The 20,108-nt window shown below is 41.8% G+C and overlaps 1 protein-coding gene across 1 annotated transcript; it reads right to left on the bottom strand.

The window, feature by feature from the left end:
• Positions 1-913: 913 nt before the first annotated feature.
• esd (esterase D/formylglutathione hydrolase) lies at positions 914-6,971 on the bottom strand. The gene is made up of 9 exons (XM_086267444.1): positions 6,837-6,971; positions 5,007-5,081; positions 4,801-4,889; positions 3,417-3,515; positions 3,112-3,236; positions 2,904-3,023; positions 1,869-1,967; positions 1,528-1,695; positions 914-1,358 (listed from the first exon to the last, which is right to left on the bottom strand). The coding sequence occupies exons 2-9, from the start codon at positions 5,072-5,074 to the stop codon at positions 1,278-1,280; spliced, it is 849 nt and encodes a 282-aa protein (XP_086123570.1). The 5' UTR covers positions 5,075-5,081; positions 6,837-6,971; the 3' UTR covers positions 914-1,277.
• Positions 6,972-20,108: the final 13,137 nt, after the last annotated feature.

Here is a 20,108-nt window from a genome sequence, read left to right as displayed (position 1 = left end):
ACAGATGAGCAGCCATTTGATGAATTGAGGATAAAGGAGGACATAATCAACCCAAAAGGCTTGAAACAGTGAAATATCCCCAATAAAATCTCTAAATGGTAAAACATGAACTCAATATTTATTTAATTAAAAGGAAAAATGTCAAAGTAAGTCCTTACATGAAGTTTGGAAAACTTCATATACTGTATTTTTGAGCTTTTTTTTAATGTATATTAGCCATTCTGAAGTTTAAAAAAACAGCATGCATCACTACAAACGGATGTTTCTGTTACTGTTTTTATGACCAAAGGATGCAAGAAAGAAATGTTAACCCCTTAAAGCTGGAATTGACTTTGAAGCTCATTTTAAGCTTTAAAATTGTCTTAAGGGCCGATTATATAACTGCAGTCACAAAGATGAAATAATCAGTGCCATCTAATCTTAAAGACCTCATAGTACCATATTACCCCAATAGAGCGCTACACTCTCAGACTGCTGACTTGCAGGCACCCACTTAAGATTAGCCTTAAAACGTTCCCGGTTGGTATTGCTGATGGATCAGGTGAACCTTCATTACACTGCTTGACCCAGGCTGCTGCTTCTTCACTCACCTTATTTTAATCTGTGCTTATACACCACTTTGCATTTAATCACTAATAATTACTAAAACTGCCTCTCTTCCACAGAGTGTCTTTTATTCTCTCCCCCAATCAAATGCAGCAGATGGCGGCCCCTCCCTGAGCCTGGTTCTGGAGTTTTTCTTTCCCACTGTCACCAAGTGCTGGTTCATCTGGTGGTTGGGGTTCCTTCTGTATTACTGTCTTTACCTTCCAATATAAAGCTTCTTGAGTCGACTGTTCAAAGTTGGTGCTTTAGAAATCAAATTTAAATAAAAAACACTCAACAGCAATGCAATGAAGACAAAACACCAAAATTTATCAGCAAGATTTATTTTTTTATTTTATTCTTATGAAAGACTGACCAGTCTCCGCTCTGAGTCCAGAAGAAAATCCACATGCTGGCAGTCGGGTCACAAGAATACTTCCTGATATTAGAAACGTGGCTGTAACCACACCTCCCCAAAAAAATACTAAACACAGAAGTTTCTCTTCTTTTCACAGTGAAGGCACAAAGGCTTCTAAGTGGGACGAATTGTCAGTGAGCTGACATGCTTTGTTTAGTTCCCAGAAATGGGTGAACTCAGTGCTACAGGAAGTCAGAGGAGAAATGAAACAGAAAAGGTGAATGATGGCAGCAGGGTCAGAGTGATCTGGCTGGGGTCAAACTGCGTTGGCTGTTCAGGCATTCAGGTACTTGGCGTGGTGTTTGATGTGGTCGTTCATGAAGGAGTAGATGAAGAAGTAGCTGTGGTCATAGCCCTGCAGAAGGAAACAGCATACAGTGACACAGATCAGGTGTTGCATAAATATGAAGATCAAAAATAAATAAACTTCATTTTCTCAGCTGCTCTACGACTTATTTGAAGACATTTCTGATTTCTCTGACAAGAATCAGAGCTTTTACTTTGTAGAGACTACAGGAACTGACCGGCTGCAGCCTGAAGACGACAGGGATTTTCTTCTCGGAGCAGACAGCGATCAGGTTGTCGGGCAGAAGCTGGCTAGCTGACAGGAACTGGTCGTCTCTGCCTTGATCAATGAGGATGTCGAGCTGAGGACCGGAATACGAAGCTGCCAACACGGTAGCGTCGTACGCCTGAAAGAAATAATGACGAGTTGCATAAGTCACATGATCATGCTCCATTATCACCCGTTTCTTCTGCTCTGGTGGCCAAACTCTCCTCGTTGAAACTCTCATTGACTCTTCATCCAGCAGCTTAGGGGTCATGTTTTAGTAGGTTCTTTGGCCACTAACTTCAGTGCTCTTACCTCCCATGTTGACCTATCAGGGCCCAGGTATCCTGAGAAAGCTTTCTGTCCCCAGGGACACTGCATCGGGTTACAGATGGGAGCGAATGCAGACACAGCCTGCAGGAGACACATCAGGATCTATCAGCATCTTTCAGTTATTCAGAATGTGTTTCTACTGATGGAAAGTGAAGAGAGAGGACAGCCGAGGCTGACAGGATGCAAGAGTTCTGGTGATGTGATATTTTGTGACAATAAAATGTTTCCACAGAGATTCCTGAAGTTTTAATGAAACAAATCTGATAAAGAAAAATGATTTACTAGTTTCACTGGTGTTGGCTTTTTAAAAGAGTACTTGGGCAAACTACATAACTGAGCAATTGAGACATGAAAACCAAATCTCATACAACCAAAGAATCCACCACACCTTACGTCTCTTTGATTCTCGGCTCTTTACCTCACAGTATAAAGTGCCTTGATGGCAACAAATGTTGTGATTTGGCACTTTATAAAATTGAAAATTTAATAAATGCAATCGCCTGTATAATCCCGTCTATCTGAGCCTATCTACACATCTTCATTAGCTCTGATTTTCATCACAGTTTTTGTCCTTATGCGTTCGTTTTTTGCACCATTTTTATCAAGGAAAAAAAAAAAGAAATGGTCGTTAACGAGCAGATTGCTTCCAGCGTTTACGCAGCTTTACTTCAATTAGACTGAAGTCAGAGTCGTTAGCAAACATGTTGTGTGTAGATGTGGAATATTTCAATTAGTGTGTCCAGATACACTTAAAACATTTAATTTAATCTGTCTGATAATTGGAACAGTCAAAATGACATACACAGTTCACAACTTTTCATTATCCCTGGCACATAACAAAAATTATTAAAAGGCATAGCAGAAGCAGACTGACAAATTAATGACAGGAAATGTTATTTATGATTAAAAAACAAAATAAAAATGAAAGCTAATTTAAATCTATTAGAGATTATAGAGATGAACCAATTGCCCTCATTAATGAAGCCTTTTCTCTTGTACAAGTGAATAGTACAGTACCTTGTATTTCCCCGGGTTCTTCAGGGCACAGATGAGCGCCCCGTGGCCGCCCATTGAGTGGCCAGAGATGGACATCTTCTCTGGGTCGGTGGGGAAGTTAGCGTTGATCAGTTTAGGGAGCTGACAGAGACGAGGCAGACTATTTAAATCACAGGAGCTTTAGGAAAAACAGGTGTTGCTGGACGTGGAAGACTTAAATCCGTCATACCTCCTCGGTGACGTAGGCATACATGCGGTAGTTGGTCTTCCATGGGTCCTGGGTGGCGTTGACGTAGAAACCAGCACCAGTGCCAAAATCCCAGCTCTCATCTTCGCCTTCGATGTTGCAGCCACCTTAGGAGGGATGACACATGGTTGGTCAGTCACAAAAGCTCTAAAGATGCTGAAGCCCCACCATAACCTTCATAGAGATTTCACTGAGCAGAATCAAGACTTCAAAACAAACTGTGGGAATCAGCACAAAGACGTAAGCGCACTCGTGCTGAGGTGCTTACTATCAGATGGTGAACTTACGGGGGCTGGTGTCTGGAGCTACGATGATGATGCCGTGCTCCGCAGCACCGAGCTGACTGCCGGCTTTGGTGATGAAGTTCTGCTCCGTACACGTCAGGCCTGCAGAGAGACAGTGAAAACTGATGAGCCGCAGTCACCGCTGCTCTGAACAGGCATGATAGCTTATGATCAAATCATCTTCTGAAGGCTGTCCAAATACGTTCATTTGATTTCATGCTTCACGAAAAAGTTTTTAATCAATATCAGTCAATATTTTAACATTTTTCACAAAATTCAACAGTTAGGCTGTGTTTAAGTTATCGTTCATACTACAGTCATTTAGAAGGAGAACCTGAGTGATTGAGCCACGTAAGGATAACAGTGGTCGAACACCACAGAGTGAACAAAATTACTGCAACAATTAGTGCGACTTGAGATCTTGTTGCCTATTGATTGGGAGACCAATCTGTCAACAACTGTAAAAAAAATAAATAAATCCAATGCAGTTACCTGGAAATCACTGATTCTTCCTCGTCACAATCTAATGTGACTGAGGCTTTACTGTTACAGTCACAGTGAACTTTTATTTTCTTTATAGATTTTCACAGTTTGCATAGGTATTTCTACATCCCTAAAAACATAATATAGCCATGCATTTATTACCAGATTTGCTATTATGCCACCACCGTTTCACCCTAACATTTTAAACATCTCCATTACTTTTAGCAAACAACTTTAAGCATTTACAGTTAACCCTTCGTCTATTATTTCTTTTTAACCATTATGTTGAAGCTACTTTTAAATATCTTTGCCACTACTTATAGATGACTTTACGCTGTTAGCTACTTTTGGATATTGATAAATATCTTTTTTTAAATTTTTAGCAATTAAAAATATTGAACAATCTATTAACTGCTCTCAGCTATTTGTTTCTTTCAGCAAACAATTTATCCATTTAATTTTAGCTAATTCTACAGTCCATAACTATACACCTATCGCTTTCAGCCAATCATTTAGCATGGTTAGCGAACTTAAAAATCTTAAGCTAACAGGTATAAATTTGAGGGTTTTTTTACTAATTTGATTTAACAATTCTTTACAGTGAGAAAATGTTCAATTCTGACTTAAAAAATTGAAATCATCATCATTTTCTTTTTCTCTTTTTTAACCAAACTGAGACTAATTCCAGCTTTTTGCCCTCTCAGGTCTATTTTCTCTTCTTCAGTTAAACAAACAATGCATTGTTTAGCACCTGTCATACATTATACCGAGTCAGGATCTTCCTGTTGACTTATTTACTAATCTTTTAAACAGGAGAAAAACTCCTCAACTGATCTAAGAAAACGTTTAACATTTACACACCTTAATCTAATGGATCAAGGTAAACAATGACTCAAAAACTCACCAGAGAGCCAGTACATGACGGCACACTTGTCGGTCTCAGCCTTTGGAGGCAGATAGACTGCAAACTTCATCTTACACTTCAGCTCAGTGCTGCACAGAGTAAATACAAACACGTTAGTGCAGTCTTCTTACACATTTATACACTTTTACACACATGAGAAAGTCACTGAAGGTGAGGCCAAAGGAGTGTCTGAAGATGTGTCGCACCTTTCATGTTCAAAAACCTTCTGGAATCCGCCAGCGCACTTGTTGGAGGACACTAGTGTGAGGGCCATCTTTGATCTGAGGACATACAGCAGCAGAGTAAACGCAAACACAGTGTACTCCTGCTTAAAGTCACTCAGACTACATCCAGCCCACATTACTCAACCTCCCCACTGGGTGAGATGGTTTTGTTTCACAGTAATGTACACATCTCTTATATCGGGTGCAAATGTGAAGCACTGCATTATGGAAGTTTAATGATGCACACGAGGATGTTTCTTGTACTAAGCACGCTTTTAAAGAGCAACAAATGACACTGTTTTTTAATAATATAAATACAATGAGTGCAAACTGAATTAATATAGGATATAATATCTCTATAAAAGGTGATAACAAAGCTAAAATACAAACTGAACTTCCTGAACACACTCTTTATGACGTCTGTGACAAACTCCAGCCTCCTGCGACCCTGAATTGGATAAACGGATGGATGGAGGCCATATTATGCATTTCCTTATTTTCTATCATGTAAATACTTGTACAATGAAAGCTCAAAGTAAACATGATAGAGTTTGAAATAATGCGTTCAGTGTCTGTACAAGCTCAGCTGTCACGCAGCTTTTCCTACTCTTAGCTCTTTATCACATCAAAGACAGCAGGTGTCGCTAATATGGTCATCTAGGCACTGAAGCTACCTTCTGTTTGCAGAAGGCAGCCAATTAGAGGAAAGCAGGGTTAAAGGGGGTTGTTTCAGTCAAAGGATGAGCTGAGGAGCTAAGCTGAAGCCACATTTGAAGTAAATAAGAGGTATTTTGATCATGAATGAGCGGAGTCTAGGAAGATCGAGGGGGAATATAGAGCTAGAAATGAGCAAGTCTTCGAAATATGGACTGCCTGGCTTTCATATCCTACTACACCCTAATCTTTATGTGTAATAAGGTATTGTGTTTTAATAACTAAGCCAAGTCCAATCCAAGTGGACAGTAACTAACAGTTAGTTAGTTACTGTCCACTTGGATTGGACTTGGCTTAGTTATTAAAACTATTTATTGGCAGCAGCACTGATAATAAGTCAGGTTAAGAAGCATTCCCATTTAAAAGAACTTAAACACTCCATACATGGCTCCATGAACAAACAGGTGAATGCTCAGCACCAATCTGAGAACCTTTCGATAAATGAGGCCCCGGATTTGATAAGCACAAACGCAGGTAGTCCAAACACTAAGCAGATGCAACTGATGTCGCGGTGGTTGCGATTAACGTTCAGGCTTTAACTAGGACGGCTAAGAAGCGTCCGTTACCTGTCCACTGTACTCACGAGGCGACGTCGCTGCAAGTACAGTCGGCGAACTCTGAGAAACAACGGTAAGTCTCAAAGTCTAAGGCAGCTGAGCAGCAGCTTACAGAAAATGTCAAATCTGACCACAACAGCAACGAATACAACCACAGGTCAGTGTATGGGCTGCTGTCACCCTCCAGCCTTGGCTTAAAATAAAGTCAACCCCTGGTACTAACGACAGTGACCAAGGCAAAGCACCTACAGTACAACATTCAATCCAAATTACGTCCTGCATGACGCCGAATTAAACATAATCGCTTTCTATACATGCAACATGTCTTTTAAGCCATTCACACTAAGCTTTTGTTAAGATTTTACACAGACGGAGTTAAATTGGTCAGCAATAGAATAAGAGTTGGGCGTGCAAGGATTAGCAAGTAAAGTTAGCCCATGTAGATATCTTTGAGTGGCATTTTTAATTTCTGTCTAAAGTTACATAAGTGAAAACACGGGGACGCAGCAAAGCAGCAGCAGAACACATGACTAACACATACCTTATTAAATCAATCAATTTATCAGTGTAACTGGATAAATTGCTAAAGTCCCCGCCGATGCCGTGCAAAGCAGAGTCCACAGTACGACAACGTCAAGGTTGACGTGATGACGCCACCCCCTAGAATATTGCAGGACTTGATGTAACCCTAGATAGACGCTAGATGGCGCCGGTGTTTATCAGGAAGAATGCTGCATTGCTAGTCACAGAGCAATAACCAGTAATACTTAACAATATTGTTTGTATTGTTCATTATAATATCTTTATTTTACTTGTTTATCGGAATAAATTCTTAATATATTAAGAATTAAATCATATACCTAAATCATGTATCATATTTTAGGAATAAAGCTGTAACATTATAAAACACAATTAAATGGCAAAGGCCTTAAAAGTCGTTTTTTTCACTGTTAGACCAGAAGATAGAGGCTTTTCATAGTGTCATGTTGTAACATTTATATTGTAATAGTGTACTCCACAAATTATAATTCATTCCAATTAGTCTGGATTTGTAGGTCTGCATAATTTGTAGTAAACCCGAGTGTTTTAGGGGGCACCTGCATTGCCCATGAATGGATAAATTTCTCTATTACATGTAAGAACTGGTAACCTCTCTTTTCCACTTTTCAAAAGCAGAAGAAATCTCACTCTTTGATCCAAGATAGACAGAAAATTGCATTTTTCTTCCTGTTATTTGTTTAAATTGTGTATGAAGTCTCATTTCACTCCAATAAAGTCTGTCTATGTTTATCTGATTGTCTCTGTATGTGTGTAATTCTGTTTCTCTGCAACTCTCTCAGTCTGTTTTACACCACCTCCCTAACTTCCTGCAGGTTTGCATCTCCTTTACTTTTCTGTCCATATCATCAGTTTTTTCCTGTAATCTTCACTCTTTTTTACCGTAAAGCACAACTTAGATTGTGAATAATTTATTAAATACAAACAGAGTACACTAATACTTGTGCCCCGTCTGTCTCTGCAGCTGCTTCCTAAATTAGACCATTTCAAATCATCCACCACCCCCTCATCTACCCACCCCCCAACTGAAAAAAACCCACCACAGATTAAATTCACTCAGCAGCCTCAAATACACTCCCAACATGATTATGGTTACGCCTGCAGCCATGTGCTCTTGAGGACTCCATTGAAAACCGAATTTGTCACACACAAACAGTTTTCCTGCTCATAATTCCATCGTTCACACAGTCGGCTAGGTGGAAGGGGAAAAAAAGTAACGTTTCTATAAAAGAGATAATATTTTCAAAAGTAATGTCATATTTTAATAATTATTCCACATTTTTATTTTGAGAAAGCTACAATTTAGCATTCCAGATTTACAAAATTACTGGGAATCTAGTCTTAATATATTAAATATTCACAGATACCTAGTTCAACTCTAAAGGCTAAAAGAAAAAAAATTCTCTTCAGTTTTCATATTATTATTTGCTCGTGTATGAGATCAGCCGATTCCTGTGTCATCCCAGTAAGGCTAACATTTTGCAGTCGAATCCATTGCTATAAAAGCATCATCAGGTGATGAGAGCTGATTTGGCTTCTCTGAGATGCAGAAGGCAGAGCTTTTGTCCCTGCATACGAAGTGGGGCTTTCATCAGTAATCAGCACCGTGACTTGCTGTGGAAGTGCAGGTTAACTACCATTCTTTTGCAAGGAAGAATCTGACAATCTTCATAGAAGACCTTACTTTATTTCACATCATTTTTCCTTTATTTAACCAGGTAAGATATCACTGAGAGTGATATCGCAGAGCGAGACAGAGGGAACCAAGCATCTAATGTTAAATATACATATCATACAGACAACACAGTCTATGATTAAAGCTAATGTCAAACTGAAATTTGATGATAGTGTACAAATAAGTGGTCAAAATGAAGTACACAAATGAGATTCAAGATCCTTTCCTTACTGGCATTCACCACCATTTGCAGATTTTATATCATGTATGATGAGTTTATAGTGGAGGAACCAAGTGAAGGACACGAAGGAAGGCGAAATGAAACACAAGCAAAACAGTTTTTTGGCTGTTTATCAGTTCCAGTTCTTCAGGAATTGTTGTCCAGACTTCTTGAAGGACATTCAAAGCTCTTCTTTGGATGTTGGCTGCCTTTTGTTCTGTTCTCTGTCAAGATGATCCCACTCTGCTTCAATAACGTTGATGTCTGGGCTCTGAGGAGGCCGATCCATGACTGAGTGTGTCTAGTCTGTAAAAGTATGTTTTTACTGCACTGGCAGTGTGTTTGGGATCAGTTGTTACCAATCAGATGCTTTCCAGATAGTAATGCATGGTGGATCAAGATCTTACATGCTTTTCTGTGTTTGTAATTCAATCAGTTTTGACAAAATCCACAGCGCCCTGAACTATGACAGAGTCTCCAATGAGTTTTACAGACGGCTGTAGACATTCACTGATATATTTCTCCTCTGACCTCTATAGAAGTGAACTAGAATTTTCAAATTTGAGTTCATCACTTCATTAAACCTGCTGTCAGTGATTCTTAGTCCTGCTCTCATTTCCTTCCTTCTTGACAGCAACCGTTCCAGAGACCGTTTCTGATGTGGCTTCAGGGATCAGTAGTCACGTGCTATACATGGTAGGTTGGAAATGATTGGGCTAAAACTGCATAGCTAAATGTATATAAAAGCATCCACAGTCAATTTAGAATCACCAGTCAACCTAAAGAGTATGGAGCCTGGACTATGGGAGGAAGTTCAAGCACTCAAAGAAAACCCCCCCTTGCAAACCCAGCTGACCAAGTGGCTTTGCATTAAATAAGATATATGAAGTTTAGTAACTTTAATATGCAATCTGAAAATGTTACTGGAGTAAAATGAGAAATCTTTAAATCACATCTTTAAGTCACACTACCCAACTTTCTTTCGCAGAAGCTCAGTTTGACTGGGCTGTGTTCACCTGAATGTCTAATGCAAAGTGAGAAGGCAGAAAATCTGCTTCTCTTCTTCAGGATAAAATTTTTTATTTTTACAAGGGTTTTACCAGCTTGCTATGCACACACACAAACATTCACACGTACACACGTGCATATGTTCTGCTGAGAAACCTTTGATCATGGTATTCATGTGCATGGTTAATTACCGCTATCCCCACCCAACAATCAGTGCTGCAGATTGTTGGCTCAGTCCAGCAGGAAAATACACGCAGCGCACCACAAAAACTGCTTAGGAATGGCTCATTGAACACAACATACTGCCCGAGGTGTTGACCCAGCCTGCAAACGCTCCACATTCCAATTTGACTGAGCATCACGATCCACACGCAAACAAGCTGCACCCACTGGGCATGTGCCAGACGCCATAGTACACCCCAAGAGGTCCCCAGCAGGTCAGCTGTTTGTGACAGCATAAAAGAGGCCCACACAATATTACACAGGTAGCTTACTGTTGTACCACATGTGCCCGAGAGAAAACAACAGAACAATAACGCAAAGAGGCCAAAAAGGCACACACACACTCACACATACAGTTGTCATGAATCCCACTCAAGCAAGTTATTGGATTCTGTTTCAGTCTGATTAAAATCACAACATCCTGACACGTGCCGACAGACTAACGATTGGCTTCTTCTCTATATTGTGAGTTTGTGTGTTTTGTGTGCTGGCGTCACTTGTGCTATGGGTGTCTGTTTACAGTCAGGTTGGCATGTTATGGGGACTCGTTTGGGAAAAGTGTCAGGGCTCCAGTTTTCACAGTACAAAAAGACCAAAGACTTCCACAGGGAAACACAAAAGACCACAAAAGAAACTCAAAATGACAACAAAGGGACCCAGAAATGATTACACAGCGACAAGAAATTACCACAAAAAGACGGGAAAAGCACAAAGGAATACAAACTAGGAAATAAGACACAAAAGGCAACAAAGAACTGATCTACTGCTCAGAATAATGGGGCACACAAAAATAACACTCACATGTTGATGTTTAGCAGGTGAATGCTTAGCATGTTCACTCGTTTCCTAAAGAACACCAGCTTTGGTGCTTAAGTAGCTCATCCCATTTGAGTTTAGCCAATAGGATGGCCATCTGCTGATATCGGGTAGCACGGAGATCAGCTGATACTGAGATGTTTCTCGGGCTGCCAGAAACAAAGCTCTGCTTGATTAAAGCTCCAAGGGGTGTGAAATATGCCAATAGAGTAACTGTCGACCGTTTCAGTGTTTGCATATAAATGATGAATTAAAAACCCGTAAGAAATGAAAACATAATTCAGTTTCCATTTCCTAATTCTGTCTATTAATAAGGAGCTAATAACTGGATTGGACATGTGATCTTTTAATTACTTCATTTAAATGCAAATTTAATTAATCAATTCATTGTTTTAATTGGCTTTTAAAAATGGTAATTTCATTTGACTGATAGTAAATGAACACTGGAAAACTTTTTAGTATTCCATTGCTTCACTCTCGACTCAGGCAACCACACAAAGACACAAAAGCCAGACCAGAGAGAAACTGCTAAATGAGAAACACAAAGAAATGCAAAACATCTACAAAAAAGCACAGAAAGAAATGAGGCAGAAAACAACTACAGAGATACATAAAGTGGCACCCAAGAGAGAAAACAAGTCTACAAAGGTGTCTTGTTGCATGCTCAATCATCCAGGTAAGAAAATCCCAAAAAGTTGATTCTGTTCAGCCGCTCACTGTGGGCTAGTTTCATTCATTGTGCAAAGGTACTGTTTATACAGTTGGGGGAAACCTGCAGTCAGCTGAGACTGAAGAAGTCACTTGGATGAGTGACGAAATGTGTCTCCTACTGAAAACACCAGATGAACAGAATCAACCTTTTGGGGTTTACAAAGGTGCACAAAACAATCCTGCAGAGACACACAATGATTACTTTTGGAGGGGAAGTGACAAAAAATAAATAAATCCACAGAATGAGAACAAAGAGAATTATCAGGCTAAAAATCTAGATCTGACTAAGGACGTAGCTTAAGGGTTTACACCTACATCTCCTAAGATATCCGTTTGCTACTTTCACCATTACTGCATAAATCCAGGATGATTTATTTGGGAGAGGATTACATAAACCACTTAAACAGGATGAACCTGTAATTAGACCGAGTGACTGGTTTGATGGGACTGGTGTGACTGGTGACATGAGCAACTCTACTGGAACAGGATGGGTTGGTATTATCATCATATTATCAAAGTCATGAAGCCTTTGATGCAGAGCTAATCACATTGGATCGAATGGTTAATGGATTGAGGCTCCTGTCTGAGTGCTCAGCTTGGCTTACTAATTACATGTTCCACCACGTTAATCGAATAACACGCTATCACTTTACCAGGAGCCACAGGCGGACGTGGGACTCAGGATTTTACATTCATAGGGTAATTTGCCCTTGTACCTGGCTTCAGGACTATTAAAGGGATAACACATGTTCACCTGTCTCATCTATTAAAAATCTTGAGGGTTGAAACATGGTCTTATCAGACAGTTCAGGGCTTTTATTCCCCTTAGGGCTTCCACTTTTTCTGAACTCTGCATTTGTCTCAATAAAAGGAGCTACAGAGGATTCTCTGTCAAAGTGGTAATTGAATAAGCTACCAAGGTTGAGGCATAATAGCTAAAATGTAATTAGGTGTGAAAAAGCTAAATAGGTTTATTTGCTGTTTGGTTTTGTGCATTGCAATAGTTACAGACTAAAGTTGATGTTGAATTCCTTGTATTATAGCATAATTTAGCCTTCATCATAATAAAAACTTTGGCTTTTGTTATCCTGATTCCTGACACCACATGTTCTCTCATTCCACAAGATGAGTTCATGATGTCGCACTGTAAGTGGGAGTGCTTTAATACTCTATCACAGACTGCTGTGTGACGAGACACAGGAAAGCCTGAATGTCACTCATCTTTCTCCAAAAGCATTTCTCGAATGTCCTTCAGAGTAGCATCATTTAGGACCTGAAGGCAGAGAGGACGGTTGAGACATACAGTGGGGCAAAAAAGTATTTAGTCAGCCACCAATTGTGCAAGTTCCCCCACCTAAAATGATGACAGAGGTCAGTAATTTGCACCAGAGGTACACTTCAACTGTGAGAGACAGAATGTGAAAAAAAAATCCATGAATCCACATGGTAGGATTTGTAAAGAATTTATTCGTAAATCAGGGTGGAAAATAAGTATTTGGTCAATAACAAAAATACAACTCAATACTTTGTAACATAACCTTTGTTGGTGTAGTGACTGGGTGCTTCACATGTTCTGGCATCCCAGCAGCTGCGAGGCGACCACCAACTCTCAAAACTCCGTCCTGCATCACGGGATCAAGTTTCCTCAAGTGACTAGTCTTTGTCACACACTTGCCTTTCTTTAACATGGTGATCTCTTCTTGGAATTGTTGACTTTGACAGAACTTGATGATCTCTGTCTCAGCTTGCACCAGATCTTTCAGGGTAAGTGTTGTCTGCATTGATTCATTGTCTTGTTCTTTCTGTTTAACGTACGTCTCTTTCCTTTTTTCACATCATCGTAGCAGTAAGTCTTTGAGTTTGATCATCCATGCCACAGCTCTCCTCACTCGATGCCAGCTGGAGTAGTGATTGATCAGCTTGTTCAACGTGTGAACATTCTCAGCTGCATTTGTGAGATGTACCATGGTTGCATGCCTCACTTCGCTGTCATCTTTATCAATCCTTTCCTTGCCAGGTCTTTCTGGCCACTGTCTTTCTGGGGTTTTCAGGAAAGCTGGGCCGTGGAACCAGCTTAGATTCTTCATGAGCTTAGATGGTGCAAGCCCTCTGGATGCACAATCAGCTGGATTGATTGCTGTACCAATGTACCTCCACTGCTGGGGATTTGTTAGCTCTCTAATGACCGCAATGCGATTGGCCACGAATGTCTTGAAGCGAAGATTTTCATTTTCAATATACTTCAACACAGTTGTGCTGTCAGTCCAGAATGTAGATTCAAGAAGATTCATCTGAAGCTCCTTTCTTAACATTTTGTCTGTCTTTGCAGCAACCATAGCTGCAGTCAACTCTATTCGTGGAATAGTGGTTTGCTTCATGGGCGCCACACGGGATTTTCCCATCATTAACGTACAGTGAACCCGTCCGTCATTGCTAGTCATCCTCAAGTATGATGCTGTTCCATATCCACTTTCGCTCCCATCAGAAAAATGGTGGAGCTGTGCTGTTGCGACAGGACCGAAGTCCAATGGTCTCACACACCTGGGTACGGTTACCTCTGACAGCTGGCACAGCTCTTGTAACCACTTGTTCGACTTATGACTGAGCTGTTCTGGAATCTCATCATCCCAAGCAAGACCCTCCCTGCATAACTGCTGCAAGATCATTTTTGCAGGGAGAGTTCCTGGGGAAAGGAATCCCAGTGGGTCGTAGATGGAGCTGGTGACGGAAAGTTTTCCACGTCTCGTCACAGGTCTTTCTTTGATGTTAATCCTGAACTTGAATGCGTCAGACTCAGGGCACCATAGAACTCCTAAAGCACGTTCCATAGGCAGCAGGTCATGGTTCAAGTTCAGGTCTCTGACATCTTTGGCTCTCTCATGCTCAGGGATGAATGAGAGCAAGGCACGACTGTTGCTTGTCCATTTCGTTAGGTGAAATCCTCCACCAGAACACAATTCAGTGAGGTCTGTGTATAACTCCATACCTTGAGTTTCCGTGGCAACAGACTTCAAGCAGTCGTCAACATAAAAATTTTCCAGAACTGTGCTTACAGCTTCAGGTGATGATTTGCTGCGGTTCTCCTCTGCTGTTCTTCGCAGTGCATAGTTGGCACAACTGGGAGAAGAAGTCGCACCGAAGATATGCACCATCATCCTGTACTCAGTGTATTCTTCATGGAGTGCAGGATTCCTTTTCAGCTTGCGCTGAAGGCTCAGTGCACGCTGTAACACTGCACTTCGATTGTTCGGCATCTGAACGCATGACTTCTTCGTAGGAAGACTTTTATAGAATAGTGTCCATCAGTGAGACGAGTAGAGCTTGACACAGACTCCATGAAGTGGTGGTCTTCTTGAGACATTCCTGCTTTATCATCACAGTGACGCTCTGGAAAGTCGTGGTTATACTGTCGTACAAGCAGTTGTTCCACGTTGTCGATGGCTATTCTGTTCACAATAGCACATGGTTGTACATCATTGGCTGCAGTATCTGTTTCTCTGAGTGGTCCATTCAGAATCCATCCAAGTGCTGTCTTTACGGCATATGGACCATTGTCCTCACTTGGGATCACCTTCCATGGCTCCAATATGGTGTATTCTTTAGTTCCAATGAGAAGCTCCACTTCAGCCTCAATATGAGGCAACCGCACCTTGCGTAGGTACGGCCACTTGTCAACCTCTTTCTGGAGTGGGATGTTCTCTCTGGAAACAGGAATACTTTTCTGTGTGAAGACCTTTGACAGTGGGATAAAGTTGTTGTCTGCCAGACTGCTGACTTCCAATTCTGTGAGCACATAACTCTCCTCTCGACTTTTGGAATTAATGGTCCTCAACGTTAGCTCGGTTCGTCTGCCTTGCACCTTCAACTGCCTTGCCAAGGCTTCAGTGCAGAACGATGCAGAGCTACCTGGGTCAATGAAAGCGTAAACCTCCACAGCCTCGTCACTCTTGCAGGACTTCACCCTTACAGGTACAATGGCAAGCACGCAGCTGCCTCCAGCCCCAGTACAGGCACTTGTCTCCTTTTCTTCAGACAACCCTGCTGGGCCTTTAGCAGTGCTACCCATATTGACCTCATCGGGAGGCTTCTCTTCCTCATAACTTGAGAAGTGCAACAAACTTGGATGCTTGAGTGAACAAACCTCGCACACCATCTTCTTTTTGCAATCTCTGCTCATGTGACCCTTTAGCAGGCATCCAAAGCAAAGTCCGTTTTTCTTCAAGTAGTCCACTCTATCCTTATGAGTCTCCTCTCTAATCTTGTAACACTCTTGCAGTGTATGAAGTTTCCCACAGAACATGCAAGGTCTTGTGAAGGCGCAGTTGAGTGACAGGTCACTCTGGTTCTTACTCACTCTGCTTCTTTTGTCCATTTCTGAACCTTGGTTAACCTTGATAGCAAAGCTGCTCCCATGTCTAATGTCTTTCTTCAACTTATTTCCTTGCTGTGGCTTTTTCATAACCTTGTCTGACACTGCTGTTTCAAGATCGCCAAAGAGTGGGTCGGACATGATCTTTGCTTGGCGTTCAACGAAGGCCACCAGCTCTGTGAATCTTGCTCTGTTGCAGCGCCGCTCCTGGATATCATATGCATGGATTCTCCAGCGCTCTCTTATTTTAAATGGCAACTTGGAAATGATGACCCTCATAGTTGCAGGGTTGTCCATCTCTTCCATATAGTCCACATCCTCCATGGCATTACGACAGCTCACCAGGAATACAGAGAATGCGCTCAACGCCTTTCCATCTTCAGCCTTAATTTGTGGCCACTTCGATGTCTTCTCAATTAGCGTGCTAGCAATCTGTAACTCATTTCCATATTTATCTTGAAGCAGCTGCAGAGCCCTTTCATACCCCCGATGTTCAGGCATATGCTGACAACTCCTCACAAGATCACGAGGCTCGCCTCGAGTATACTGCTCCAGAAAATATAGCTTGTCTGAATTGCTATCAGCTCTGGTGTCAATAGCGTGCATGAATGCCCTCATAAACGACCTGTACTCCAAAGGATCTCCGTGGAACACTGGCACATCCCTTTGTGGTAACCGAGCCAGCTGTTGGTTCTTTACAAGCATCTCTGTGATATCTGCCTGTTTCTGCATAACTTGATAAAGCTCACTTGGTCTGGTCTCCTGAAGTGAGACACCATCTTGGCGTTGGCTCGGCCCCTGCAGTGGAGTTCTATGTGTCTTAGGTATGGCCCCTGCTGCAGTACCTGGATCACCAGGATTCCTTCAAGAGGCAGACCTCTCTATCTCTGTTGGCTTCCCTGGTGTGTGTTTTACGTTGCCATGACCATTTTCGTTATTCATCTTCAGGAGGTCACGACGTGGCATTACCGTAAGTCTGGTTTCACTCACTTGAGACTTAACCTCTTCACATTCCACATACACTTTCACTTTGGCAGTAGACACAGCAATGGCTGTTTCAATTTCCAGTCTTTCCTTTGCAGCTTTAATTTCTGCTTCTTGTAACTCTAGAGCCTGTTTTTCTTTCAGAGACGCTGCTCGTGCCATCAGAGCTGCTCTGTTAGCTTCTTCCTTGACACGCTCTGACGATGCTGTCGACACCCTTGACGTGTTGGATACTTTAGACTTGTTTGACACTCTAGATGTTTTTGACACTCTGGATGCACTGTCCATGGGAGTTATCTCTTGATCACATGTTTGTATTTCAATCCATGTATTAACTCTATTAATGAACTGCAAACATCGTTCTGACATTGGCTGAAACCAAAGTTGTTGGTCAGCCTCCTTTTCCTCCTCATCTTTAATACACAGCAACACTGCATAATTGCATTCTTGAAACTCTTCATACAACTTCTTGTAAACTTTCAGTGCCTCTCTCACATCATTTACAGCCGGCAGAATTTCATGGCTCAAAAGTCGCTCAGTTTCATCTTCTTGTGCTGTCACTTGTCCTAATTTGCCTCTTCTCACCTTTGTGAGCTGATGCAGTTTGAACTCCAGACCTTTGTCTGTCATCGCCCTCTGGCTGTCATCACGCGTAACTACACCCACACTGTCATTAATGTCGTCCGCCAATGTAATTATATAACACCGCTAAGCCGTAATGATTTTCTTCGGCACAGCTGTCGGGTGGTGTACTGCACAAACTCCTTTATGCTACTTCCACAGGTAAGATGCATCTGACAAAACACTTTTTACTTAGCTGTTCGCCGTGTTGTTGTGTGTAGGCATCCTTATGCCGACGATCCGGTAACTTTTCTATGTCTCAGTCGGTGGCTCCACCGCAGAAAACATTCCTCCATTACTCGCTAGTTTTTTGACTTTTATGTAGTGGCGAATTTCTGTCCCAAGCTTCGAAAAAATAATTCTTCCACTTCTTAATGTGAGCTGTTCAGATTTATTTCTGACTCGTACATACAAACAAAAGATGTCACGGTCAAAAAACTATTTGCTGCTACAGCGCACATTTCCATTGCCATCCTGGCTCACTCTAACCTGCTACCACACATGCGCTGTAATGTTTTCTTACCCGATACAAATTAAACGCGCAGCATTTATTCTCTAACAACATATCATACAAAATTAAACATGTAACATAATAACTGAAACAGTATCAAAAATATTTCTCTATAGATTGGCTCTAACAGTTGGCAATAACAGAGGTCAAACATTTACTATAGGTCTTTACCAGGTTTGCACACACAGTAGCTGGTATTTTGGCCCATTCCTCCATGCAGATCTTCTCGAGAGCAGTGATGTTTTGGGGCTGTCGCCGAGCAACACGGACTTTCAACTCCCGCCACAGATTTTCTATGGGGTTGAGGTCTGGAGACTGGCTAGGCCACTCCAGGACTTTCAAATGCTTCTTACGGAGCCACTCCTTTGTTGCCCGGGCGGTGTGTTTTGGATCATTGTCATGTTGGAAGACCCAGCCTCGTTTCATCTTCAAAGTTCTCACTGATGGAAGGAGGTTTTGGCTCAAAATCTCACGATACATGGCCCCATTCATTCTGTCCTTAACACGGATCAGTCGTCCTGTCCCCTTGGCAGAAAAACAGCCCCATAGCATGATGTTTCCACCCCCATGCTTCACAGTAGGTATGGTGTTCTTGGGATGCAACTCAGTATTCTTCTTCCTCCAAACACGACGAGTTGAGTTTATACCAAAAAGTTCTACTTTGGTTTCATCTGACCACATGACATTCTCCCAATCCTCTGCTGTATCATCCATGTGCTCTCTGGCAAACTTCAGACGGGCCTGGACATGCACTGGCTTCAGCAGCGGAACACGTCTGGCACTGCGGGATTTGATTCCCTGCCGTTGTAGTGTGTTACTGATAAGATAAGATAAGAGATAAGATAGAACTTTATTAATCCCTCGGGTGGGTTCCTCTGGGAAATTCGACTTCCAAAAAAAGCACAGCAACGACCGAAGTTACAGTTACAGAATTGTTTTTTATATATATATATATATATATATATATATATACATACACATACACACACACACACACACACACACACACACACACACACACACACACACACACATATATAAATACAGAGACAAATATAAATAAAATATACGAAGGGGATAAATAGAATAAATAGGAATAAAAAATAAAATACAAGTGAATTGCACATTTCAAGTATTGAGTCTATTGCACTGTTGACTATTTACAAAAAGTATTGCACAAGGTATTGTACAGTGAGGTGAAGAGGCACTACAGCTTAGTTGTTCCCCCCTCCTTTGTCCTCCTGTTTCCCCTCCCTCTCCCCTCCAGAGAGGAGTTAAACAGTCTGATGGTGTGTGGAACAAAGGAGTTTTTAAGTCTGTTAGTTCTTGTCTTGGGGAGAAGCAACCTGTCACTGAACAGACTCTTCTGATTGTTTATGGCCGTGTGCAGAGGATGCCTGGCATTGTCCATAATGTCCATCAGTTTCTTTAGTGTCCTTTTCTCTGCCACTGTCACCAGAGTGTCCAGCTTCATGCCGACCACAGAGCCAGCCTTCCTGATCAGTTTCTCCAGCCTGGATGAGTCCCTCTTTGCTGTGCTGCTCCCCCAGCACACCACAGCATAGAAAAGTACTCCAGCAACCACCGACTGGTAAAACATCCTCAGGAGCTTCCTGCAGATGTTAAAAGACCTCAGCCTCCTGAGGAAGTACAGTCGGCTTTGGGCTTTTTTATACAGGTGCTCTGTGTTGCATGACCAGTCCAGTTTATTGTCCACCCACAGCCCGAGGTACTTGTACTTGTTGACCACCTCCACCTCCTCCCCCTCTATCTGAACCGGCAGTGGACCTTCTCTGGACCTCCCGAAGTCCACAACCAGTTCCTTAGTCTTTGAGGTGTTGAGTTGCAGGTGGTTTGTGTGACTCCATGCGACAAAGTTCCTCACCAGACTTCTGTACTCCTCTTCCTGATCATCCCAGATACACCCCATGATGGCCGTGTCATCTGCAAACTTCTGAATATGGCATAATTCAGAGTTGTAGCAGAAGTCAGAGGTGTACAGGGTGAAGAGAAGAGGGGACAGCACAGTTCCCTGTGGTGCTCCTGTGCTGCTGACCACAGTGTCAGACGTGATGTCCTTCAGCCTGACGTACTGTGGTCTGTCGGTGAGGTAGTCGG

The sequence above is a fragment of the Aulonocara sp. 'chitande type north' Nkhata Bay genome, linkage group LG16 (assembly GCF_057382095.1).
Source record: "Aulonocara sp. 'chitande type north' Nkhata Bay isolate Kocher_YH1m ecotype deep benthic linkage group LG16, A_spYH_male_GT1.1, whole genome shotgun sequence".
In the NCBI taxonomy this organism is placed as follows: Eukaryota; Metazoa; Chordata; class Actinopteri; order Cichliformes; family Cichlidae; genus Aulonocara; species Aulonocara sp. 'chitande type north' Nkhata Bay.
The sequence above is the reverse complement of the archived record's forward strand: the minus strand, read 5'-3'. Positions and strand labels throughout refer to the sequence as shown.